Genomic DNA, 26,969 nt, shown 5'->3' with positions numbered 1-26,969 from the left:
AAAAAAAAAAAAAAAAAAATTCCTAACCACTGTTTGGCCTTAATAATGCCCAGCAGTGGTTGAGCATTAATAATAGTTGGGCCTTCATAATAGTCCTGTTGGGCCTTAATGATAGTCCTGTCTTTACATATTGGACTTTAAAAAAGAATAAACATTAAGATAATTCAAGAACTTGGGAAAGATTTCCTTGTCATCAAATGTTTAAACAGTTCCTTGAATGCTCGGGGCCACTGACCGTTGCTAATTGGTTTATCATCATCAATCCTGCAGTTTATTGTCACTCCCCTGTACTAAGCTGAATCATATCCTCTCCAAATTCACGTCCACTGGAACCTATGAACCAGCTTCCTTATTTAAAAGGGTTTCTCGTGCTACACGAGGAGCAGATGGACTTTGAGCCTTACTGACAATATCACTTAGGAATAATATAAGATCGCTTTTGGCTTTAGTGACATTTCTTGACCTTTGCTTCAAAGGGCTGGGATAGGCTACACGAGTTCAGGACTGGCTCGCTGGTTATTGCAATGCGTACAGAAGTTGCATCTTAATCCTCTACCATAAACATGGCCCTTTGGTGAGTCATAGAACAGCTTCCTGGAAGGGTAAGACAATGGTAGTTTCTGACACACCTGTCATTTTGATCCTCCTGGAACGATTTGCTGTCATTCCAGAAGGTATGCATCCCCATCACAGAAGAAAGAAAAAAACATTTCTGATGCCCCCTCTTCTGGCTGGATAGAAGCCCAAGACTCTGACCCAGGTCAGGGCCTGGGAACTGAGACTGGAGTACTGCAGTTAGTGGGGCTGGAGGGAACACCAAAGGAGGCCTGAAGTCTGAGTCCCAGGAAAAGGTAGGCTTGGGAAGCTCATAGCATCCACAGCATTATGTTTAAGGCCTGGGTGGAAGCAAAGGTTCACATCAGGCAGGATGGCAGACTGGGGAGAACTCTCTTGCAGAGAGAACTCTCCACACACAGAAGCCCTGTGGAAGAGTCTAGGGGTGAGATGGGGGGCTAGCTGCCAACAGACAGCTTGGGCAGCCCTTAGAGGATATGACATGGTTCAGCACCAGAACCTAGGAATGATCTTAACAGACAAGGGGGTCCCAGGGTGCCTAAAATTGGGACCAAAGCAAAAGGCAGCCAGATGCAGTGGCTCACGTCTGTGATCCCAGCACTCTGGGAGGCAGAGGTGGGAGGATCAGTTGAGCCCAGGAATTCAACACCCGCATAGGCAACATGGCGAAATTCTGTCTCTACAAAAAAATACAAAAAGTTAGCCAGTGTGGTGGCGGACGCCTGTAGTCCAAGCTACTCTGGAGGCTGAGGTGGAAGGATCACTTGAAACCAGGAGGTTGAGGCTGCAGTGAGCCATGATTGCACCACTGCACTCCAGCCTGGGCAACAGAGTGCCCTGTCTTAAAAAAAAAAAAAAAAAAAAGGAAAAGAAAAAGAAAAGAAAAGCTCTGAAGAGGCTGTCTGGGAGACAGAAGGTATTGGGTGCAAATACAGTCTGAGCCTCGTTGGTGGCAATCACAGTCTTTAATTATTAATTGTCATATTTCTGATTTGTTAGCAAGTGCCAGCTTGTAGGCTGGTTGAAGTACAGAACTCAGAGGAAAAAAGAAATTAAATTTTAGCTTTCTGGAGAGCAGCCCCTCTCTGGCACCATCAAACACTTCTTTGTTTCCCTTCAATTTGGAACTCTTCAAACATCAGGGGTTGTGAGGGTTTGGCCATTCTTTTATCTTGGGTCCATGTGAGTGACAGAAATGGTGGGGCCTGGGAAAGATCTCCCTCCTTTACATTTTCTCTTCTCCCTCCTCCTCCTTATTCTAAAACTGTGCCTCCAACAGAGGGGCAGGGGCTCTTGTAGAGAGATCCCTGGCCCAGGACAGGAGATGCCAAATCTAGTTTATCTCACTGAGGGCCTTTGAGAAAAACGCTTCAGGGCCAGGCTCAGTGGCTCATGCCTATATAATCCCAGTACTTTGAGAGGCTGAGGCGGCGGATTACTTGAGGCCAGGAGTTCGAGACCAGTCTCATCAACATGGCGAAACCCTGTCTCTACAAAAAAAAAAAAAAAATTAGCCAGACATGGTGGCCCACATCTGTAGTCCCAGCTACTTGAGAGGCTGAGGCATGAGAATAGCTTGAACCTGGAAGGCAGAGGTTTCAGTGAGCCGAGATTGTGTCACTGCATTCCAGTCTGGGTGACACAGTGAGACTTTGTCTCAAAAAAAAAAGAAAAGAAAAAAAGAGGCCGGACGCGGTGGCTCACGCCTGTAATCCCAGCACTTTGGGAGGCAGAGGCAGGTGGATCATGAGGTCAGGAGATCGAGACCATCCTGGCTAACACAGTGAAACCCTGTCTCTACTAAAAATACAAAAAATTAGCCAGGCGTGCTGGCAGGCGCCTGTAGTCCCAGCTACTTGGGAGGGTGAGGCAGGAGAATGGTGTCAACCTGGGAGGCGGAGGTTGCAGTGAGCCGAGATTGAGCCACTGCACTCCAGCCTGGGCGACAGTGAGAGACTCCGTCTCAAAAAAAAAAAAAGAAAAAGAAAAACGCTTCACTCTTCCAAACCTCAATTTTCTTATGTGTGAAATGGTAAGAATGTGGGTTTATAATTACCTGTGTGTATGCTCATGATACATGACCCCTAAGGCCTTAGGACTCGAGACATTTTATGACCTCTCCCAATAGGGGCAGAGGTGAGCACCCCTGGTGAAAAGTTAAGACTCAATGAGTATAAATACGCCAAGAAGAGCTGTGGCTTCTTTCACTGGTGTCCTCAGAAAGGCTGTGAGCAGTGTTGGTGGCATACCTGTCACAGCATCTAGCAAAGCACCTGAATTCTAGTATGTATTCAAATACATCTTTTGATGGAAGGAAAGAAGAAGAGGGGAAGGACGGGAGGGAGGGATGGAGTGGAGGGAAAAATTCTGTTGACATCCCATGATAAGGGTGCAGAGGGGCGCTACACGTCTCTCCTTTCTGCAATCAGCTCTCCCACCCCGGTCCCTCTTCCTTCAAGGGACCCATGAGGACCTCTATTCTTCTCCGTACCTGAGGTTCTCTCAACAGAAAGAAGTTGCAAGTGGGACCTCCTCATGCCACCCTCATCCCCAATAGGAACAATTAGGCCAGGCTTCGATGTCACTGAGGAGGGGACCAGCACGCCTCTGAGGACAGTAGGAAAAACCTAGGCAGGTGTTAGAGCAGGGAGTGGGGTCCCCAGGAGCTGAGGGCCCCAGGATCGACATGATTCTGAAGGTGATTGTCATGGGTGCAGGGAGCAGGCGGCGACACCATCTAGGCTTCCTGGGGGCCGTCCTGGGCCTCGGCGGCCACGGTGCTGGACTGGAGCAGGAAGTCTTTGTAGGCCATCTCGGCTTCCTCCTTGGATGACTAAGGGGCAAGAGGAGAGGCATCAGTGTTGGGGGCACTGGCTCAGTGGGTGGAGTCGGGGGAGGGGAGGTGCTTAATGTCCTGAATTCGTGATCTTGGTCCAAGCAACACAAGCCTTTGGGGCCCACTGTTCTCATCCCAGCCCCCATGCTCACCAAGAAGGACGCATTTTGAGAAATGGAAAGTTGCAGCCTCTAAAAATATCTCCTTCTGTCTCACTACCTCCTTCTGACACACGGAGTGGAACCGCCTCTGTTGCCCGGGCCTGTCCCCGGAAGCTGCCCACACAGTCCACGGGCAAGGTGGCCTAGGCTGGGGTCAACCACAGTTGTGTATGTTTTTATTTCTCTACCAGCCCAGACAGGTAGCTTTTTGGCACTACAAAGTTAAAGGGGAAGGCTGTTCCAGGAATAACTCGTTCTAACTTTGCTAAATGCCAGAGATGTTTCAAGAAAAAGTAGATATGATAAAAACAACAACAAAAACTATCACCTCGGGATTAAAGGCATGAGATGTTATTTTTCTTGGTCCCCTGAGTCCTAGGGAAGATTGAGGGGATGGTATATGGCACCCAAGGCAGGAGTTGCCTCTGGTGGGGCTTCAAGAGAAGTGAGCAGGGGCTTCTAGCCTCAAACTGCCCACCGCAAGCAAATGTCTCCTAGGCCCAGGCAAAAAGCTGGTCCTGAGCAAACCCTCAAGGGAGGATGGGTGGCCTGAGGTCCTTGGGTCCCCCAACCCAGGAAGAGCATCCATTTAATCACCAGCATTTGGCATTGTAGCTTCCCATCTTTTATGCACCTGCTTTCCTCATCTCCTGGCCTGCCTCTCTCCTGCAGTTTTACAGCCTAATCATATAGCTCACCTCCTTCCTGGGCCTTATCCACATCAGCATCCCACAACCAGTAAGATATAGTTCTTCCTCAAAAAGTCCTGAGGACTCCTGAGGACTATTTATATCATCCTCCCTATTCTGGGATCGGCCCCCATGTTGAGGTAGTTCTTTCTGAAGTCTAACTGCATCCCTTCATGCTGCATTTCCTTGTCACGTAGTGGGGCTTCCTTCTTCCTCCTCACCCTTTTTGCCTTCTTGGGTTCTTTGGTCTCCGTGGTGCTCTCAGTGGTGGCAACAAACTCTGTGTGAAGAAAGAGGGTAGGTTAGCCCTTACTAGCCTCCTTTTCCCAACCCAGATGTGGGACCAATTCTTACTCTCCCCAGGGGCTGAGCATTCCCTTGAGTGAGGGTCATACCATCTTTTCCTCCGAGGGATGTCTCCTGAGTGATCGAAGAGGCTCCCATGTTGTCATTGGCTCCAAATTCCCTGGAGTTCTCGAAGTCTGACATGCTAATGTCTGTCCTGTAGCTTCTGATTGAAACTCGGTCTGTCCAGGAGGAAGAGGAGTTGGTGTAGGGACAGGGGCTGGGACCTAGAAGGCCAGGCTGGGCTGCTTCTCTCTGGGCGGATCCACTGTAGCCCTGCTGGACAGCTGAGGTGGTGCAGCTCTGACTATGACCCGGGGGGATGGAAATGATCCGAGTCTCCTCCCCAGTCCCTTTTCCTGGGTAATCAGGACTTGGTAATCCCTGATCTTTGTCACTCTGGGACCTTCCAATGCAAGCATCTCCTTTGGTCCTCACATCAGCCCCGTGAGGTCGTGATTATCATCCTTGACTTGAGCCATGAGGAAACTGAGGCATGGCATAAGGATGGCCCAATGTCACACGGCTCATTAGTTATCCAATTAGTCCAAGCCCAGGGTCTCCTGAAACCCAATCTCCTCTTCCTGGCAGCCCTGTCTCTGAACCTAGATCCTGGGTAATTGGAGATGATTTTCCAGTGTTAGTATTTGGACAGCAGCTCTGAATTTCAGTTTCGAGTATGTGTGGGTTTATCTTTCCCCATCCTGCTTTCTCGGGATCCTTTGTTTTAGCTCATGAAAAAGAAGAGACACAGCAGCTTCCTCTATGGGTGGATGATTCAGGACTGAGGGCTCGGGTTGGAGGTGGGAGGCAGGGAGTATCCCAGGGACTCACCGACGTTCTTCCTGTGCCGGGCTCTGGCCACCCCCACAGCCACGGCTCCCACTGCCAGCACCAGGCCCAGGGGCACCAGGGTGGAGACCAGCGCTCTGGAGCTTCCACCTTGTTCCTCAGAGCTGGAAGAAGGCTTAAGTTAGTTCATCCCTGGAAGGGAGATCTGGGGGCCCGAGGATGTGCTGGCAAGGTTGGCTCAGTCCTTTTTCCTCCCAGGTTTATCCACCCCACCCTGCTGATGCAGCTTCCTAGCTCTGTTCTTCTAAGAAGCCTTCCCAGACTGGCAAAGGCACGCACTGGGCCTTGTTGCATCCCAGGCCTGGAAGATTGAACTGAATTGTAAACACCTCCCCAGTCATGGGAGAAGGGCAGAGGGTACCATAGGACCCTCCCACGTATAAGCAGAGGTAGTAAGGGCTGCCCCAGTGCTCAAGAGACAGACGGGCTTTCCTCCTTGGACCTGGTGGCCCAGCCTCAGGTGCTCAGCTCTGGGGTGTTCTCCGAGTGGGGAGCCTTGAATCCTTCCTCACCTGCCGGAATCCACAGATGCTCTGCTCCCATCGGCTTGATCTCTTGTATCTGCCACCGCCTTTTCCTCTGCAAAAAGCCTGGGATCCTGAATGGCTTTGTTCTCAATCTCCCGAACACCAGAGTCTAGCACCTTCTCATCAGGAGCAGCGTCTGCCTTCGCTAGGCTGACATCGCGGGACCCTGCAGCAGGGAAGAGTGGGCCTGGGTTGTGATTTTTCTCTATGCTCTTACTCCTCGAGGTGAAGGAGTCTGGGGGAGACTTCATGAGGAGTCACAGGGTCAGGGTTTGATCTCAAGGCTGTTGGGGTAGGACCCAGGATGACATTAGAAACTGCTGTGATGGCCTTCTTCAGCTGTCACAGATGATCTCTGCCCCATTACTACCAAAAGTATAGTGGGGACCTTCAAGGCTTCGTGTCATAGACCAGCTGTGCATAAAGGCTGACCCATCACTTATGCCCGGGAGATTTTCAAGGCTCTGAGACGCTGCCCCAGGCTTCCTGACTGCCCAGCTGGGTATGATAGTGCTGCCCCCTGGAGGTAGCCTGGCGATGGGCCCCTCAGTGAGTCCCATCCGCAGGGTCCAGACACAATAGGATTTCTTGAGGGACTACAAATACCCTTATTAGGGCTAAAACATTTCATGTGAAATTTTAAAAGGGGACTTGAAATGCAAATTTACTAGATGTTTCCTAATTTTCCTGATCAGACCTTGTAAATGAAGGTATCTGGCCCTCTTTCGAGGGCAAGCTTTGGCAGGGGTAAGGGGGATGAACATATTGCATATGACAGTGATGTATGCATATTATTCTTCTATACAGAGAAGAATATTTCCAGATATAGAAGAGACTTCAATCTGGGTTGAAGTGGCAACTATGGGACTTGTCTTTTTTTTTTTGAAATGGAATCTAGCTCTGTTGCCTAGGCTAGAGTGCGGTGGCACGATCTCAGTTCACTGCAACCCCCGCCTCTTGGGTTCAAGCAATTCTCATGCCTCAGCCACCCAAATAGCTGGGATTACACCACCATGCCCAGCTAATTTTTGTATTTTTAGTAGAGACGAGTTTTCTCCATGTCGGCCAGGCTGGTGTTGAACTCCTGGCCTCAAGTGATCTGCCTACCTCGGCCTCCCAAAGTGCTGGGATTACAGGTGTGAGCCACCACATTCAGCTGGGAGTTGTCTTAATGCCGAGGTTAAATAGCAAACCCACTATTTTTACTTAGTTGGTATGTTTATTCGAGATGTCCCTTTTGAAGGGCTCAACGAGGCTATATAGGACCTAAATGTCCCCTCCCTTCCCACTCTCCACTTTCAGCCTCTTACAGCCAAACATAGGGGCCAGCACTGATTGAGAAGCTCTTAGGCAGGGGCCTTCAGGAAGTCCTGCCTCTGGGTCTGAGGGGTGCAGGCCCTGTCCTTGGAGACTCACCCGCTGCCTTCCTCTCTTCAACTGCCACATAGACGGCTGCAGTCTCTCCATAGAAGTGGCCCTGCTTCACTCCACACCAGTACCAGCCCTCATCAGCCCTGGTCACCGGGTTCAGGGTCAGGGAGACAAGCCGGCTGTTCTCGTCACAGTTCACGAAGGCCTTGCTGGGGCCTTCATCTTGGCTGGGCAGGGCCTGGCAGCCCGTGTTATTCCACTTGCACCAGTATTTCTCGTACGAGGAGAATTTGCATGGGAAGTGACAGGGGACCTTGAGAGTCTCTCCCAGCACAGCCGTGACATTCCCTGGTACCTTGAGGTTTGGTTCTCCTGGAGGAGGGAGGGAGGTAGAAATAAACACAGAAGTTGGTACTTGGAGATGCTGCAGGGAAGTGACTCTGGTGGGAACCTTTGTCCACATGTCATATATATATATATATATATATATATTTGTTTTTGTTTTTGAGACAGGGTCTCTCTCTGTCACCCAGGCTGGAGGGTAGTGGTGCGATCATAGCTCACTGCAGCCTCCATCTCTTGGGCTCAAGCGATCTTCCTGTCTTGGCCTCCCAAGGTGCTGAGATTACAGGCATGCACCACCATGTTCAGTCTACGTATCCTCTTTGGATAGCATTAGAAATAAGTATGTTATTCTGACTACATAAGAAATGTAATTGTGTGCCTAGGTAATAATTAATATTGATGAGCACCATGATCAATCCAGAGTCTACCATAGACCATAGATCTTCGCACATGGACTTCAGTTTGCTTTCCTCACTCTTCCTTCTCTTCTAGACTCAATACAAAGAGGTATCTGCAATCCTTGACTTCAGCTGATGCCTGCACACTGCGAAAGAAGCCCATGTTCTTGGTAGTAGGAGGTACCATGTATGGTAATTCAGAGTGTAAGGTGCGTGTTATAGGCATGAAAATGTGACCTCTGGATAGGTGGGCTCCCTCCTGAGGTCTGGCCCATCAGGGTGGAGGCGGGTGAAAAAGGAGGAAGAGTGGTTGGGGATGCTGCTGCTGGCTGGAGAGGTCTTAGAGCTTTCTCCCTCCCTGTCAACTCCTACCTTCGATAATCTTGATCTCCACGGTGGTCCTCCAGCGAGTATCGCCGTTGGTCAGACACCAGTAGAAGCCGGCGTCCCGGCTGGTGAGCTGGTTGAGGATGACAGTGAAGGTGCCGTTGCCTGGCTCCTCCAGCAGGGAGAGGCGGCCCTCGTACTGCTCCTTAACCCGCCCCTCGCTCTCCACCAGCAGGGGGCAGCGGCCATTCTGGGCCCCTTCCCAGAGACACCAGTACTTGATGCTTTTGCTTTCCTTAGGGTTGTAGGGGCAGAGCACGGCCACAGAGCCTCCTGCCACCCCCTTCACCACAGTGGGGCTGCGGGGAATCGTGGACTCTGGAAGCACAGACAGAGATGGGATGGGAGGATGGCCACGCAGGAAGAGCCTTGCGTGGCCTGAGAAGCCTTCTTCCCGGGGTCTCAGCCAGAAGGGGGAGTGAAGTTTACACGCATCACCTTACCCTCTTCAGAAAATGAAAAGGAGCTTTCCTAATGTCACAGAGCCTGCAGCTGGAGCCACCAGGGCCAGACTCCAAGGGCTTGGAGTCTCCCCATCAGCCTGCACAGTTCTTTTCCCCCATCTTATTCTGAGCAGAGAATGGAAGGAGTTGAAGGAGAGGATATCAGCTCTTCTTCTTTGGCTTCTTACAAAGTCTCCCTCTGTGTAGGTTTTTGTCTATTTAGTACACTAACAAGTGTATTCCACAAAAGTGGCCCAATGGATTATGCCCAAATCAAGAAAACATATTTAGGATGGTATGATGTAAACTATAAAGTATGTAGCAAAGGTGGGCTTAATTGTTGGGGCCCCAAGGGGCATCTCAAAGACGATAGCCATTCTCCAGGCAGCTAAAGCTGAGGTCCAGAAAGAACCAGGTGACCAAAGATGCAGGGGATTCTGGTGAAGACCCAGAGCTGGATGTGGACATGGCATGCAGGGAATATAAGCCCCTTAAAAAAAAAAGTCACAAGCACAGATACTTGGAACTGCAAGTACTGGTTTGCTGCTTCTCACGAGGGCAACTCTATGCAGGGTGCTCTGGGGTGAGACAGAGCTGGGATTTAATTCTTTCACCATGCTGATGGCTCACTGGAGTAGGGCTGAGTGGGCCAGATGGTGCTGAAATTCACAAATAACCCTACGAAATGTGACAGTGAAACATTTAGAGGCTGGGGCACTCCTGGGAACGCATTGAGACCAAGATAAGCCAATCCTTTTTCCATCTGAATGTGAGGGATGAGGCACCCATCTTGTTCAGGGGACAGAGGGCCCCTGCAGAGCCTGCCACAGCCCTGAAACACAGTCTATAAGTCCTGCCTCAATCAAGAGCTTTACTCACCTCTTGCTTGTTAAGCAGGGACAGCCATCAAAAGGACTTTGATAACAGAAGAGTAATTAGGAGCTGCCATCAGGCAGAGGTTGCTTTTTCTTGCTGTCCTGTGCAGCAGCCCACGCAGCCTCCAGTTCGGGGCTGGTCATTGAGTGGATGCTGTTGGCTGATTGATGACTATTGATGAATACACTCAGAGGGAGCTGAGCTTGGCTCTCACCTGCGAGACTGCCCCACCTACTCCCCCTCCCTCTCTAGGGTCTTACCCTCATTGACGAAGAGTTGCCAGGCCTGGATGGGCGAGCCTTCCTGTAGCTCACCATCCAAATGGGCTCCACACAGGTAGCGCCCTGCATCCTCCTTCCTCAGGCCTGTGATCACCACACTGAATGAGCCATCCTTGTCCTGGGGGTTGAGCAGGATCCTGCCCTCAAAGGCTGGGGCCCTCTTCCCCAGGGTGTTGACGACCACATCACAGTTTTCCCCACTGCTCTGTCGGCACAGAAATTTGGCCACGTTTGCCACCTCAAGGCCCAGGGCACAGTGGAAGGTCACTGAGCCCCTCAGGTCTTCGTAAACCAGCTCGGGCTCGGGCTTTAGCACTTGGAGGTCAGCATTCTTCTTATTACTATTGGAATCATCCCCAGCCTGGCAGAGATACTGCCCAGCATCGCTGAGCCTGAGTTGGTTGATGACAACGCTGAACACTAACTGGCCAGTACCCTGAATATCAAGGTGTATTCTTCCTGTATAGTTGGGATTCACATAATCATTGGAGTCGATGACCAGCACAGGGTACAGGCCTATCTGCTTGTACAAGGACTTCCTCTTTTGAGCATTCTCAGTCTTGAAAGGGCAGTTGATGGTCACCGTTCTGCCCAGGTCCACTGTGTAGACTTTAGTGTCATTTAGGAGCCCAGGACCTGCAGGATGAGGGGTGCAAGGTAGGGGGCAGGCAAGTTACGATTCTACTTTCTTGCAACATAGGACTATTTGCTATTCCTAGTTAGGGTGTGGGTGGACTTATAACCTGGAATGCCCTCCTTCCCAGAGGAATGCTTTCGGAAGGCCCAGCTTGACAGCTGTCTCCTCCATGAAACCTTTCCCAAGCTAACACTAATCTCTCCCTGCCCTGTGCTTTCTTGATACATCTGCATCACTTATTACATCCAATCTGGTGTATGGGTAATTATGTTCTCCATGGACTGGAAGTTCCTTGAAGGCAGGAACATGTTTTTCTCATGTTTGACCCCTCTGCTGTGACAAGCACAATGCCTCTGGGTAGTAGGTGGCCAAATTAATGTGTGCTGAAATGAACAGAATGAATGTAAATGCAGGGTGATGGATTTCAACGCATACAATAGAAGTTTCTAAAAATTACAAGAGTCTAAATGTGAAATGGGCTGTCTCGGGGAGCAGTGAGTTTCTGCTAAAGTGCTTAATCAGAGGCTGCATACCCATCATCAGCATGTTCTTCTAAGTGTCCGGTTAGGGTGAACTCTAAGCCCTCTTCACCTCTAAAGATTCTGTGGTTTTGAATCTTGATCCCCACCTAAATGACCTCCTCATTTAGTCCACAGACAATAGTATGTATATTCCAAAGGAGCACGACATGTCTTTGGGAGTCCCCCTGAATTTCTTTTCTCCGTAGACCTCTCTTTTGAGTTGCCCTTGACTATCTAAAACAGCCTCATTGTTAAACCCTTGTCAGAAAGAGCTTTTCTTTTTTTCTCTTTCTCCAACTAGAATAGGCTTGTTAGCAACCCATCCTTTCAGGATCTTGGTCTTTGGTCAAGATCTAATAATCTAATTTACCCTGATAAAACCAAAAGACTAAAGGTTCCTGGGTTAAAAAAAAAAATATGCATTTTACAAGAAGCCTTTTGGCGGCCCAAACCTTGATGGAAAGGTGCATTAATGATAGGAATTTAAGGATCCCTGTAAATCTCTCCCTACCTTTTCTATCTCCTTAGCCTGATGTCAGATTTCCCTTTCTACCTGTAGCAAACACCAGAAAACTTGTCCTTCTGATACCCTTCTAAGCTGGGGTCTCCAGAACGCCTAAAACGTTATAGGCCACCAAGTCCTAGAAGGGTTCACTCATCACCCCCAAGTAGGCCCTATCTGTCTCCTTCTCCTGTTCTAAGAAGTCTTTGCCTGGGGAAAGGGGTGCCTTCTGACTCCCAACCCGGCTACACATCCTTGTCAGGAAGTTCCTCCTCAAGCCCTCCATGCACCTTAGAGAATTCCCTCTACTTCCCCCCAGAAGCCCAAGGAGCTTGGATCCTTACCCTGGCTGACCTCCAGGCTGACATCAAAGGACAGGCCTCGGCTATTGATGCCCAGGCCACACTTGTAGCGCCCGGAGTCATCCTGGCTCAGCTGGGCAATGTTCACCACAAATGTGCCGTTCTCCGGGAAGTTGGTGAGGTTAGCCCTGCCTGCATATTTGCTGGAGACGTAGCCCTCCGAGGAGATGAGGGTTATGCAGCCACCTCTAGCTCCCTGCCGGCACCAGTACTTCCGGGTGTGCCGGTTGACAGAGGTGGGTGGGTAGTAGCACGTGATGGACACTGAGTTACCTTCCACACTATTCACCTCCTCAGGACCAAATATGGGACTCTTCGTGGAGATGGCTGTGGGTACAGAAGAGAGAGGCTTTCTGAGGCCCTTGGGAGGTAAAGCCTGTTCCAGATAACCCACTATGAGGAGATGTGGTTTTCTACCTGACACGTAGGCCCTGTGTTGATAATTTATCATATATCACAGCTGGAAAATTGCTGAGATTAAATAAAGTGACTGTTTTAATCATGATTAAATTCTAATTGTTGTTCATTAATGATAACCATTTCAAGGACAAGGGAATGACAAATTTATGATAACCCTTGTTTTTTATTTTATATATTTTTATTGTTTTGAGACAAAGTCTCTCTCTGTCGCCCAGGCTGGTGTGCAGTGGCACGATCTCGGCTCACTGCAACCTCTGCTTCCCAGGTTCAAGCGATTCTCATGCCTCAGCCTCCCAAGTAGTTGGGACTACAGGTGCATGCTGGCTAATTTTGGTTTCTATTTAGTAGAGACAAGGTTTCTCCATGTTGGCCAGGCTGGTCTTGAGCTACTGACCTCAAGCAATCCACCCTCCTCAGCCTCCCAAAGTGCTGGCATTACAGCTGTGAGCCAGCATCCAGCCATCCATTGTTTTTTCAAACAATAACACCACTTTCGTAAGGTGTTACATGTTTGCACTTGCCATGTGTTATTTCCTTATATTTCTAAAAGCACTTTGTAGATGATTTTCTTTTCTTTTTTTCCCCCCAGATAAAAATATTGAGAGCCAGAAAGGATAAGTGACTTCCCTCAGATTTCACAGCGGGTCATAGAGATGCTTGGTTGAAGTTAAGGTCTTTGTTATTCTCAAAGAAGATCTTTCACAGACCCCTGGCCTTGAGATTAGGAAGTGCCATTCCTGTCCCTGACTTCCAATGCTCACAGATGTGGCCTTTCAGCGTCTTCTCTGTATGACTCTTCCTCAAGGAAGTGCCAACTTTGAGAGGGACATCCCTGGGGATGAGTCTGATTTTAGTGTCCCCAGGGAGGTGAACCCTGGAGTCGGGCAGGCTGAAGGGGTGGAGCTTGGGGAGTTGGGACCTGGTAGACACACCTGGGAAGACCGCCAGCAGGCAGGTGAGCACGAAGAGCAGCATTGCTGGTGGGTCCTGAGCGCCGCACCACTCAGGCCGACTTCTCCTGTGCAATGCTGAAAAACAATAATCACAAGGAGATGAAGCGCCCCTTGTCTTCCAAGACTAGTTGACCTTAGAGTTTCTGTGACATCTGTTTGGCTTTGTATCTCCAGCAACGGACATAAATCCTGTTGAATGAATCAGTGCCTCCACTTTTTCCATAACAACTCAAAGTCTTATCATCCTTCAACACTTGTATATCCTTAATAGCTATAAGTAGCTTTTGTCTTCTCAACTAAGCTGCAAGCTCCTTTGGGATAGAGATATTGTGTCATTTGTTCTGTTTCCCTGCCCATGAGACACAGTCCCAGGCACACCGTAAGATCTCAGGAACGGCTTGCTGGGTGATTGGTTCCTACCAATATGTGGCCCCCATCTTTCTGTTTCAGCTGCCCTCCCTACATTCCTGGGAGGTGAAGTGGGCTGACATATTTCACAGTGTGTTCAGATGAGGAAACTGAGACCCACAGAGGAGGTGTCATGATTATTAAGGCTGTAAATGTAATGATGATGGTCCTAACCCCATTGATTGCTCCCTTATTCTGTCTCAGGCACTGTGTTGAATAATTTATGTGTACTATCTCATACAGACTTGATATCAGCCCTGTAAGGTTAGTATCCTTATCCACATTCACATGGGAGGAAATGAAGGCTTCAAGGTTAAGTACTTTCCTCAAGGGCACATGGGGTTAAGTGTGTGGGGGTACACAGAATGGGGGTCGGGGAAGATTTGGGCCCACCTTTGTCTGACTGCAAAGTCCATGTGCTTAACCTCTCCACTACTGTATTGCACCCCAAATACAAGAGCATGCTTTTACCTTATGCTTATTTGTGTTATTTGTAGAGACCCTGTTGCTTATGAAAGCACTACCATTTACATTATTTCATTTGAGCTTTATATGTTCCCTTGAAATAAGACAGACGGGTATAATCACAACCATTTTATGGATAAAACATTGAGGTCTTGAGATGCTGAATGATAGGCTTACGTTTTCCCAGCAACTTGGTTATGGAATTGGGGTTAAAAGCTTAGGTGTTAGGGTCTTTGTAATCCTGCCTGGTAAGGCCTGGCAGACAAAGATGAAGAATCGAAGATGAGACCACTCAGACGGAGCAGCCTGTGTGGACTTTGTCTCCACCGTGGACACAGCCCAGGGCTGAGGAGAGTTGAGGGTCCCAGGGGCCTGCCTGACAGCAGCTGTCATCAAGACCCCAACTACAGCCTAGAGGAGGAGACAGAAGTCTCCACTTTCCCAGACTTTGACAGACTTTAAACTTTGGAGTTGTCTTGACAAAGAGAGTGTTAAATGATCGTAAGTTTGGGCAGTAATGAGTGCCCATAAAGATAAGGACGCTGTAAGCAGGAGGAAGCTGGGCGTTATCTCCCAGACCTCCCTCACCACCCTGGCCCCTGCTCCTGCTCCCAGACTCCCTTCACCAGCTTGAGCCAAAGGCAATAGAGTTGTTTATCTTGGTTATTTCTTTGTTGCAGGGGAATTTCCCAGCAAGGAACCTTTTATTTCCTTGTGAATATAAAGGTATTTTGTTTCTGCAGTTCTTTGGAAGAGTAAAGGGAGGGAGTGGGAACAAATATGGGTGTCAGATGGCAACGTTGAGGCTTTCTTGAGTCCGGTTAATTGCCCCAGACCTTTCTTACCAGGTCAATGATTAATGCCTGGAGTGGGGCCTTGGCCAAATACCAGTCAGCTCCAACATGGAAGCAATCAGGGGACACTAGCTGGGATGTCATCACCTGCGTGGGCACTGCAAGCTGCCATGGGAGATGCTCCCAGGTGGGAGCAGCTTTCAGGAGGCCAGGAAGTCTCAGAAACAGTTGGGATGGGCTGGCTGCAAAGTCCTGGGAGATCTACCATTTGCTACTTGTGCTGGCACAGGGTGGGTGCAGTCACAGGTGGGACGACAAAATGCTGCCTGCTTTTAAGAACCCTTAAAAAAGTCCTTGCTTCTTGTTCCTGTCCTCACCTCTAGATAAGCAAGCTGCCTCATATTTGTGTGAGACAGGAGTGGTCTTCCCACAAGCTGAGCTGGGGGATGCAGCCCTCCTCTGGACTTGGCCTGGGTTGCAGAGAGTCAGATGCCAGTTTCTCCAAGGTGAAGACCCTGACCTCTGTCCCAGACTTCTCATTTTGTGACATGTTTGGGTGGCTGTGCATGTTTGTGTAGAGAGGGGACATGTGTGTGCACCCATTACCCTCTGCATGGTCTCAAGCCAGGGATGAGAGCATCAGGCATGCACAGGCAGGTCGGGCAGATGGCAACATCAGCGGGATGCACACAGTCCAGTCCTAGACGGGATGATTGGCAGGAGAGGATACCCCTGCTTTCAGGAACAGGAGCTTTTCTTTGCCCAAAGCTAAAACTTGAAGCACAATTTCTCTAGTAGCATTTGAAAGGACCTCGAGCTTTCAGAATCATTCCAGACCCCTTCCTCTCAAAACCAGAGACTTTCTTCCAAACCTGGGGATTCAAATCTCAGGGAGACCTCCCCAGCCCAGGGTGGCTGGGGCTGGATTTAAAGGATTTGCTTAAGGAAGGAAGAAAAAGAACATAATGTTGGGCACCTGCTACGTGCCAAATGCTTTTCTAGGTTCTTTTCTTGTAAGACTTCATCCATCAGCACGACAACCCAAGAGATAGATGTTGTTATCCTCATGACACAGGTTGGAAATCTAAGGGTTATAGGGATTCTCGACCCCAAGACCCACAGCAGAATCCTAATTTGAGGTCACTACCCCATTATCACTCTTTAAATGAGCAAAGGGACCTGCTTTATTGGGTTTTATATATATGATATTATATCATGCATGAGGGCACATTTTCTGGTCCTTAAACTAGCAGTTGTTTTTTCACTGCTGAGGCTAGGATGTGCTAGATCATTTTCAGTTTACTAAGTTAGTATCCCAACATATGTGTAACATATGTCCCCACAATTGTGGATTGGGGCAGGAGTGTAAGCTGTGCTGAAGAATAGTTTTTCTTTTTATAAAATGTATTTAACTAGCTCCTATTCAGTTAAAGTGACTGCACTTCATCTCTCATGGTGTGGAGTCCAAACCTTTGTCCACTAATCTCAGGTTTCCCTCTTTTTCAGAGGAAGAAAGGTCCCCTGGACTTGGTATGAGAGTAGAAGTCTGCTTGCTGGGCATCTTTTGAAGATAGAGAGATAGAGAGTGAGCTACTTAGGTTGGACTCATGTGGATAAGAGAGGAGACAAGCACTATGGGCTAGGCTAGAAGAACGTACACTGAGTCCTTTCCAGGTGCTTTACATGTGTTAATGTGTTTCATTTTTACAGCCACCATAGGAGATGGGACAAAATGGGCAACCCCATTTCATGAGTGAGATAATTGAGGCACAGAGAGGTGAGACATTTGCCCAAGGTTGCACAGTTGGTAAGTGACTTAGATGGGATTCTAGATCAACAGCATAGGCCCTTAGCCACTCTGCTTTACCTCAGAGGGTCTTCCTATTGAGAGGAAGCAGTGGAGAGAGGAAGAAGCAGGATATTCAATCTTAGCCAAATGAGAATTTGTTCAGTTCTTTCCTCTCTGCCTTTCATGGAAAAGGCAGTTCTTATAAGGAGACACCTGGGGCTGGGCGTAGTGGCTCACGCCTGTAATCCCAGCACTTTGGGAGGCTGAGGTGGGTGGATCATGAGGTCAGGAGTTCAAGACCAGCCTGGCCAACATGGTAAAACCCCATCTCTACTAAAAGTGCAAAAATTAGCTGGGTGTGGTGGCACGGGTCTGTAATCCCAGCTACTCAGGAGGCTGAGGTAGGAGAATCTCTGGAACCCAGGAGGTGGAGGTTGCAGTAAGCCAAGATCACACCACTGCATTCCAGCCTGGGTGACAGGGCAAGATTCCATCTCAAAAAAATAAAAAATTAAAAAATGAAGAGACACCTGGACCCAGAGGTAGGTGCCAACAGAGAAATTTCTTCCTGGAAAATATTAGCTGCAATTTATTTAGCACCTACCATGTGTAGGATATGTTACATAACCATGCATATAACCAGGCATGTTGATGCCAAAGCCTCTTTCCACTCCACCATACTCTGTCGATGCCAGTGACATTGGGACTCCAGCCCCAGCCCCTCCAGAGAGAGGGCAAGACATAGATGAAGGTCTCTGCTGAGCACAATGCATAGGTATTTTTTTTTAAGTTGGATAGTTTGCTTTTTAGGTGACATCAAAATGTCCTCATGACCATATCAAAATGGCTGTACCAAAACCTCATCGTTCAAACTTGCTGGTGACTTCACACCACTCACATAGACTCATGGTGTCTTGGTTTCCTCAACTAGGGAATGACATCACAAAACCAACCCTGCCTACCTCCTCGTTGGTATCAGGGGAGAATGAGATGAAGGTGTGAAAGCCCAGGGCAAGTGGGTTTACTAAATGGAAGCCTGTGTGACACCATTTTTTATCACCTAAAGCCACAGAGGTCTAGCGGCACTAGGAGATAAGCAGAGAGAGTTGCTTTCCTGACTCCTGGCTCAGTGTTCTTTCTGCTACTTTAGCACATCCAGGGGCGGGAGAAGGATGGAGAGAGAATTCCAGATCTGGCTCTGGGAAGACCTATGTCCAGGCACCAGACAGCTGCCTTCTACCTAAACCCCTGAAATTGGCATCTCCTCTCCAGATGTTAAAGGATCTATAATTCCCCTAGTGAGGGGGGAAAGTGATGGCACAAAATAGGAGCACCTTCAATGGCCCCAGGCACTGTGGCAATTGCACAAAGGGAACTGGGGGTCAGGGACGGAGCTTGACCAGCTGCTGCCCTTGTGCCAGACAGTCCCACTGCTGGCTTGGGCTGCTGTCAGGATGGGCAAAGGGAGGGGGAGCCCATGTCTGAGATCTGCTGGCTGCAGAGCCAGGAGGAGCAGCAGGAGTTGATCATGCTGCCTGTGGGGCTCAGCTCCACCTCACTCAGTGATCCCGTGAGGAGCTCATTTTTTCTACCTCTAGGAAGGGCAGGATGATGCGATGACACACAGTTATGTCTCCCATGGCAGGAATCTGCTAGAGCAAAGCGAGGTGGAATTGGAAAGGATTTCAGAGGTTCTTGGAAGCCCAGAAAAAGGAGCTGAACATGCCTTTGCCAGAAAGCCACAAGTGGGAAACCTCAAAGAATGGAAGAGGACTTGCTAGGTGCCATACTTTATGCGCATTATCTAATTCCAGGTCTGTTGGTGTTCAATAAATCCTTGATTAATTAAACTAAACTGAAAAATATGAAACAATTCCTATTTCATTCTAGAGGTTACAAAGCTATTTCACCTGTGTTTTCTCATTTGAACCCACATTGACCCTGAATGATAGGTGTTATTTCTATCTTTGTTTTACAGATTAAGAAACTGAGGATCAGAGAGGTTAGGTGGCTTGCCTAAGGCCACACAGTTAATCAACTATGAGGAGTTAGGAAATCCAGGCACAGACCAAGCTGAAAGAGTAGAATTACATATGCTGACCACAGAGGTCCCTTCCCACATGCTGATATTTCTCAGAAAAGGATGGGGGGCTTCCACACACGTGCATCCCTACTCGTCCCACTGCGATATGCAAGCTTACTCCCCAGCCACACACAGTCACACAGTCTGCCTCCTTGTCCTTGTCACCCCACTATCTAGGAGACTGGGAGTTGGGAATGGAGGGGGTTACCTGAGCCATCGTCCCGAGCCCTTTCCAGATAGCATCCCGTCTGGGGATCCCAGAGCAGTAACACTTACTTTTAGCCACTTCCTTCTCTCCCGTTGATCTGACTTCAGGGACACAGCCTGCTGGCCAGTTGGTAACCCCTGCCTCTCTAGGAGCTACTGGCAGGGCACTGGACGCTGCTGCCAAAACTGAAACTCTGCTCAGTGTTTGACCCACACCTGGGCTCTTAAAGGGCCACTCTCCCACAGGCACCGTGGCCAGCCAGGGTCACGTGACTCTCACAGATCCCTTGCTTTCCTTTCATTTTGGCCTTCCTGGCTGGCTCCATTTGGTTTCCTTTGACCTTGGGGAGACTCTGTTACTTGGGAATCCTCCATCGTTGCAGCTTCAGGATGAGGGACAGAATGTCAAGTGTGAAGATGCTGTTCTGTCGCTTTCTAGCTGCAAGACCTTTGGCAAGTCACCTTCCTATTTCTTTTCATCTGGAAAAGAGGGATGGTAATACCAAATCTACAGGTAGAGGATATAGCCAGGTATTAGCTCTAAAATACCTGGCCCAATGCTTGATTTGAAGTTGACATCATCTGATGGGGCACAGGTGGCAGGAGTGGCTGTCATAGTCCTTGGTCTCATATCCCCAGTTGCTTGGGAATCCCCTCCGACTCCCTAGGTTACTTAGCCTGGACAAAAATGCCCCTTATACACCTCCTGCCAAGCCCCTTTTACCAGTCCCAGAGCTCCAGGAACTGGCAGGACTGTGGCCCTTCCTGTTTCACTCCCCGGAGTCATGAAAGACTCGCTGCTTCTGGGCTCCCCTGAACATGGCTGACCTCAGAGTCTTGTTAGGACCCGGGCTCGGCTCCATAGCAAGGAGGGTGCTGACCTGCTGAGCTGAAGTAGCACCTCCTTCCCTATCTGTTAGTCCATGCCAAAACATGACCTGGTTGGGACTCCCGGGTGTTCCCCAAATGATCGTGGCAGTCCTGTGACAAAAGTGAAGCCCACTCCCCAACACACACGTGTATGGCCCCCCCACCCCTCACTGCAAACCCCCACAGAAATGCTGCCCATCCTACCTGTGCAGGGCTGACCCAGGCTCTCCCTACAGAGTCCTATAGGCCAAACACCAGAAGGGGAAGGAAAAATAGAGAAATAGAGCCCTGGAGAAACACAAGGCAGCCAGAGCCCTGGGTCTTATTTTAGCTAACCACTGGCTCACTTGTGGGTGTTAACGCACAATCACAGATTTCAATGGCAAGCAAAAAAACCCCATAATTTCTTTATGTAGCTTAATTTCTCTCTTTTTTTGTGGTTTGCAAATTTAGATTTTCTTTTTTTATTTTGTTTTAGGTTCCGGGATTACATGTGCAGAACGTGCAGGTTTGTGACACAGGTAAACGTGTGCCATGGTGGTTTGCTGCACCCATCAACCCACCACCTAGGTATTAAGCCCCACGTGCATTAGCTATTAGTCCTAATGCTCTCCCTCCCCCCACCCCCCCCAACAGGCCCGGATGTGTGATGTTCCCCTCCCTGTGTCCGTGTGTTCTCATTGTTCAGCTCCCATTTATGAGTGAGAACATGTGGTGTTTGGTTTTGTGTTCCTGTGTTAGTTTGATGAGGATGATGGCTTCCAGATGTAGCTTAATTTCAAACCCTAAACCCATAATCTGATTGATAAAAGAAAACAAGTTACCTAGTCACTTCTAGGCAAGCTCAGCCCAATTCAGTGATCTCTCAGTCACTTCACTCCAGATTTAAAATTTAGCCTCATTATGGAGTTCCCTTCCTTTTTGTCTCCCTTCTCTCCCCTGGGGTCCAGTCTGGAGAGAGCGGTCTTGGGTGAGGGGGTGGTCAATGTTACTGCTGAGGCAGTGAAAAGGGGTGGCCCATTATTATTTTGGTCTTGCTTTGTCACGATGCTGTGCTGGCCTTGGGCTCCAGAAGGAAATAGTTTTGTCTACTGAGATGTGACTTCCCCTGCTTGGTCAGTGGGCTTTGTCCCTGCTCATCCTGAGGGTTCTGTGGTCCACACTGTGCCCTCCTAGTCCATACACTGAGCTCCCTGGGGTGGGTCTTCCAGGCCCTCAGCCTCTCCTTGCCCACCTTGTGGGTGCAGGGTGAGTTTGGCTGATCACAGACTCCTGAGGCCTTTGGGAGATCCTGTGCAGCAGAGTCACATTTTCCCCCAACACTCTTGTAACCTCCTGTGTGTCAGTGTTCCCATATAATTGGGGGTACAATGGATATCAGCAAGACTGTGGACCACCAAAGTTCTCTACAGGATGGGCGAAGGTGAGGGCCCCTCAATCTGGAATTTTCAAGCCCACCTGGATATCTCTATCATTGTTAATCCCCTCTCCCCTACTGTAGCCTGGACTCTGCCCCACGGTGGTGGGTGGGAGGGCACCAAGACACATCAGTAACTAAGCTCTCCTTTTTACTCTTCAGCAGTCTTTCTCCTCCCCAGTTCTGGGGTTAATGTCTAGCAGGAGGATGTGAGGGGAGACAAGATACGCAGGTGCAGAGATGAGACAAGCCTGGTTCTGTCAGATTATAGCTCCTTTCAAAGGATTCCCGATTTATACCTCTCTCCATTTGAACTCAATAGTCAAAATATTTGTAGGGTTTGTTTCTTCCTTCCCAAAGCAAGAAATAAGTTGTGTCCAGTTGTCCAGGCTGGAGTAGAAGTCAAGGCAGGTTCACAGAACACTAGTGTAGAAATTTAACGAGCGAAGGCTTGCAGGGAGGAAGGGGAGAACACTCATTAAATCATTTCTTCTCATGCTGCCTTGGTGGGGGTGGAGGACAGGTTGCAGATTTCCTTCCCTGCTTTGCTATTTCATGATGGTGGGTAATTTACTAGATCATGTCCTGCTGCATGTTTTCAATAGTCTCCAAAACTGTCTTAGCTGACCCATGTCAGACACACACACATACACACACACACACACACACACACACACACACACACCCCCCACATACCTGGAGCCCACTGATCCTACTGATCCAGTTTACAGAAAGGGGAAAATGAGAAGTAGAGCCCTGGGAAGAGGCAGGGAGTCAAAAATCCTTCGTCCTATTTTGGGCTCAGCCACACGCCGGTGGTGTGATTGGACTCACTTGCTTCCCCTCTTGTACTGTGGTTTCCCCATCTGGAACCCAGTGGCCCTATTTCCCAGCCCTGGGGGAGGAGGGACAGGCCAAGAGAGTCCATTGCCCAAATCAATAATAATGATGATAACAGCAGTGATTATACTTTCCAAACTTACAACACTTCATCTGCTCAACCCTCCCTGCTTCTTTTAAAGTAATCATACAAGAAAATATACCAGCAGAAGAACAGCTTCTCACTGGACTTTCCTGACTCTGGGACTCAGCATAAGTCACTGTGGAACACCTTTGTTTTGTTCCTGATTCTGCCTCTAATTGCCGAGTGACCTTTGCCAGATCACTTCATCCTGTAGGTCTGCAGGATTGTTTGTTCCATCAGAGGACAGTGCCAAATTGTTCCCAAGGCTCTTTCAGTTCTAGGATTCTGTGTTTTGGTTGAGCACTGTATTAGTTTCTGACAGCTGCTATAACAAATTAACACAACTTTAGTGGCTTAAGAAAACAGAAATGTATGCTCTTTCTGTTCTGGAGACCAGAAGCCTGAAATCAAGGTGCCAGCAGGGCCACCCTCCAGGCTCTAGACGATAATCCGTTGCTTGCCTCTTCTAGTTTCTGGTTGCTGCTGACATTCTTTGGTGTTCTTTGGCACGTAGCTATGTCACTCCAACCTCTGCCTTCATAGTCACATTGGCTTCTGTGTATGTCTCAAATAACTCTCTGTTTCTCTGTTATATGGATGGTATTTGGGGCCCACCCAGCTAATCCAAGATGATGTCCTCATCTCAAGATCCTGAACTTCATCACATCTACAAAGACTCTTTTCCAAATAAGGTCACACTTCTGGGCTCCAGAGATTGAGACATAGACAAACCTTGGGGAAGAGGGGTGGTGGTTATTTCTCGGCCTACCGACCATGACAAGCTCAAGGTCCAGGGAGATTTGAGACATGCAGGAGAGTGCACCCCTGTTCCCCAAGGGCAAGTAGTCCAATTGAGAAGTCATCACTCACATGCAATACTGTCAAGGAACAACACAAGCCAGGAGGTAGCAAGCATAGAGAGCCTGTGTAGCCTTGGGAAAAGAGCAGGGGCTCTGGACCTCGACGCCCTAGGTTCACATCCAAGCCTTACCACCTGCCAGCCAGGGAACCTTGAACAAATTATTTAATGTCTCTGGGGAAAATTATACTTACTGTATAGGTGTGTTATAAAGATTAAGTATAGGCCAGGTTCAGTGGTTCACACCTCTAGTCCCAGCACTTTGGGAGGCCAAGGTGGGAGGATCACTTGAGGTCAGGAGTTGGAGACTAGCCTGGGCCAGATAGCAAGACCCTGTCTCTACAAAAACAAAAAAATTAGCCAGGTATGGTGGCACACCCCTGTAGTCCCAGCTACTTGGGAGGCTGAGGTGGGAGGATTGCTTGAATCCAGGAGTTGCAGTCTGAAATGAGCTATGATTGCACCATTGCACTCTGGCCTGGGTGACAGAACAAGACCCTATCTCCCCAAAATAAAAATCTAAAAAAAGATTAGCTATAATATGTTCAGTGACTAGCATCTAATAGGTGCTTATGATTCAGCATCAAATAAACGGGACAGCAAAAGGCAAGTGTGTGTGTGTACATGCATACGTGTCTGACACTGTCTGCTAAGACAGTTTTGGAGACTACTAGGAGCATGTACCAGAACATGATGGCGTAACTAGAGTGATTCTCCACTGAATGATGAAGGACCAAGAACAGAAAAGTGAAATGACTTGCTCCAGTTTGCACAGGAGGTCATCATACAGATGGGTCTAGAACCAAGGTTTTCTAGAAAGCATTTTCCTCCACTTCCCAAAACTTTTGCTGTCAGGATGAACTTTTTGGATGATATTTCTACAGACAGCAAGGGACGTCCGTTTACACCCTTGGTTTAGCCAGAGAATATTGGAGATGACCAAGCCCACAGGTTCACACAAATCCAACCCTTCAGGCTGTCTTTAGCTTGATGCTCCACAACCATGGGTTGACACAATCACCAACAGAGAAAGGGAAGCTAGATAGCCCTTCTTCACTCTCCACTGCTCAGCGGGCATCCCTCCACATGGATGGTTCCTTTGAGTGTGGCTTTTGCCATAAAAATGAGATAAGAGGGACAGAGGAAATGCTCTTTACTGCCAACTCTCTGCTCCTATGTACAGATCTTCACCTGAGTCAATGTTTAACCCCTGACTGGAGTCAATGTTTAATCCCAGGCCAGCCAGCCCTGCAATCCAGCATTCCTCATCTAGCCTAAAATACAGAGTCATTTTAGAATCAACCACTGAAGAATAAAATTGTGACTGAATTTGCCAAAGCTAAATAAACTCTCCCCCTTTTTTAGAGGATACTGGCTGTTTGGAATTATTCATGCTACCTGTTCCCATTAGCAGATAGTGGTATGGTGTTTGCTGACCCTAGCTGTCACTCAGTGGTAGGAGCACAGCGTTTATTCTTCCTGTTTCAGTTCTTCCTTTTGGGCTGGGGGAGAAGAGCATTGGGTGGAGACCACTGCCCTTGTTACCCAGCTGGCAATGCTGCTGGCTGGCAGCATGCTTCCTTGTGAAGGCACTACTTGGAATCCCACTAGGGGAGCTGGAACTTGAATGTTCCGGTTGGCTGCATTTAGGCATGTTTTCTGGGAGTTTCTGAGCCCAGATTTATGTTCAAAGGCCTAAACCTTTTCCCAGGTGAGTCTCCCTATTAAGGGGCAGGTGGGAGAGGGAAAAGTTCATTAGAAAGACCCTGACTGTTGGTGATTCTCTAGGGGCTTCCTAGAGTCCTTCCTAAGGAGCTCGGGGCATATGGCATCTACAAATGCGCAACATTGTGTCAACTCTAAGAACAACCTTAATCAGGGAAGTCAAAGGATGGCAAGCTGGGTGGTAGCGTGCAGGGACGTGAAGAGGGAAGGAAGGCCGCTGTCAGATTAGCAGCTCTAGTCTTCAGTTGGTGTTGGAGAGGTGACTCACTGGCCAAACGTGTGCATGCAATGCTCAAATCTTTTCACTTTCCTCTATGAACACACCGAGGCCCTGCCTTCTCCTTGACCACCTGCCTCCCTGTGTCACTGCCCTGATGTCCCATTCTTCACTGTTTTCCTAGCTCAGCTGCCTCTCAGTCAGAAAGTGAAAACAACATTTCTTCTGGGGCTCCCAGAGTGGGGAGGTTGTTGGTACCCTTTCTCATTTTGGCTGGTGAAAGAGTGAAGGTAGAAACTGTGGTAAGAGCCCCCTGAGATTGCCTGTGTCCAGCCCTGAGGAGCCTGCCGTGGGGAGCGGGGAGTGAAGTGGAACATAAAAGGCCCTGGAGGCTGGGCGTGGTGGCCCACACCTGTAATCCCAGCACTTCAGGAGGCCAAGGGAGGCGATCACTTGAGGCCAGGAGTTCGAGACCAGCCTGGCCAACGTTGTGAAAAATACTAAAAATACAAAAGTTAACCACGCATGCTGGCGTGCTCCTGTAATCCCAGCTACTCAGGTGGCTGAGGTAGGAGGACTGCTTGAACCCTGGAGGTGGAGGTTGCAGTGAGCCAAGATTGTGCCACTGCACTCCAGCCTGGGCGAGGGAGCGAGAGTCTGTCTCAAAAATAAATAAATAAATAAAAATAATTAAAAAAAAAAAAAAGAAAGAAAAAGGCCCTGGAAATGGAAAGTCAGCCATGGTCCAAAAGCTCTCCCAATTCTTCTTTGGGCCTAGTCCCTACACTCCAAAGAGCTTTGATTCTCTGTTTCTGAGAGGCAGGGACATATGAGCAAACTTTTTTGAGGTTACCCAACCATTGTCCTATGTGCTGTTACCTCCACACCCTGGCTAGGGAGAAGCGGAAGGAGGAAGATTTTTGGAGTAGACATCCAAAGTCAATAGGTGGAGTGTCAGGTGACAGGGCCCAGCCCCTCTCATAAGCCACTGGGGTCCTGCTGAAGACTTGCTGTTTCCTTGTTCCTGGTCTGAGCCTGGCTCTCGGCCCAAGGCTTGCCTGACAGGCAGCGATTGGAAAAATAGCCCCTGTAATCCCCTGCAGCCTGTGTTCATCTGAGCCTCAATGTTCCCATCTCTAGAATGGGAGTATGTTTCTTTTTGGTGATGTATATTGTAATTAATTTGTAGTTGTCTGTACTCCACTGGCAGAGGTAGGGAAGGAAAGTGCTGGCCCCGTAAAATGTTTAGATTAGTTGCATTTGCTAATCAGTCTGATCTTCCCATGCCAGGCCCTAAAGAAGCCATAGTCTGAATTCTTTTTCTTGAACTCTTGTCTGAAATGAAACACAGTATCTTCAGACAAATTAGAGCATTCTGAAAACACCTTTGGACACAGTAGTCCTAGCTTTCTTCCTCTTCTCTAAAGTACTCAAGGTTAGGAAGCCAGAAGTTTGCCACTCAGGGAAAGAAGTAGCCTTTGTTTGACCCTCTATGCTCACAGCAGAACTGGTAGATCTGGATAGAGGTAGCAAGTAAGTGAGCAGTGGGAACAAGGCCAGAGGTGGCAGAGGCAGAACATAGAAGAGTTCAGATCCTACTCAGCAAATGTGTGTCTTTTTGTTGTTGTTGTTTGTAGAGATGAGGTCTCACTATGTTGCCCAGGCTGGTCTCAAACGCCTGGCATCAAG

General features: G+C 48.7%; 1 protein-coding gene across 1 annotated transcript; it reads right to left on the bottom strand.

The window, feature by feature from the left end:
• Positions 1-542: 542 nt before the first annotated feature.
• Positions 543-19,428, bottom strand: PIGR (polymeric immunoglobulin receptor). The gene is made up of 11 exons (XM_003822909.6): positions 19,298-19,428; positions 13,462-13,557; positions 12,092-12,436; positions 10,067-10,723; positions 8,473-8,805; positions 7,403-7,729; positions 5,972-6,152; positions 5,442-5,563; positions 4,658-4,789; positions 4,484-4,542; positions 543-3,409 (listed from the first exon to the last, which is right to left on the bottom strand). Exons 2-11 carry the CDS (start codon positions 13,502-13,504, stop codon positions 3,314-3,316), a joined length of 2,295 nt encoding a protein of 764 aa, XP_003822957.1. The 5' UTR covers positions 13,505-13,557; positions 19,298-19,428; the 3' UTR covers positions 543-3,313.
• Positions 19,429-26,969: the final 7,541 nt, after the last annotated feature.

Source organism: Pan paniscus, chromosome 1 (genome assembly GCF_029289425.2).
Source record: "Pan paniscus chromosome 1, NHGRI_mPanPan1-v2.0_pri, whole genome shotgun sequence".
Taxonomy (NCBI): Eukaryota; Metazoa; Chordata; class Mammalia; order Primates; family Hominidae; genus Pan; species Pan paniscus.
This window is presented reverse-complemented; position numbering and strand designations above follow the sequence as displayed.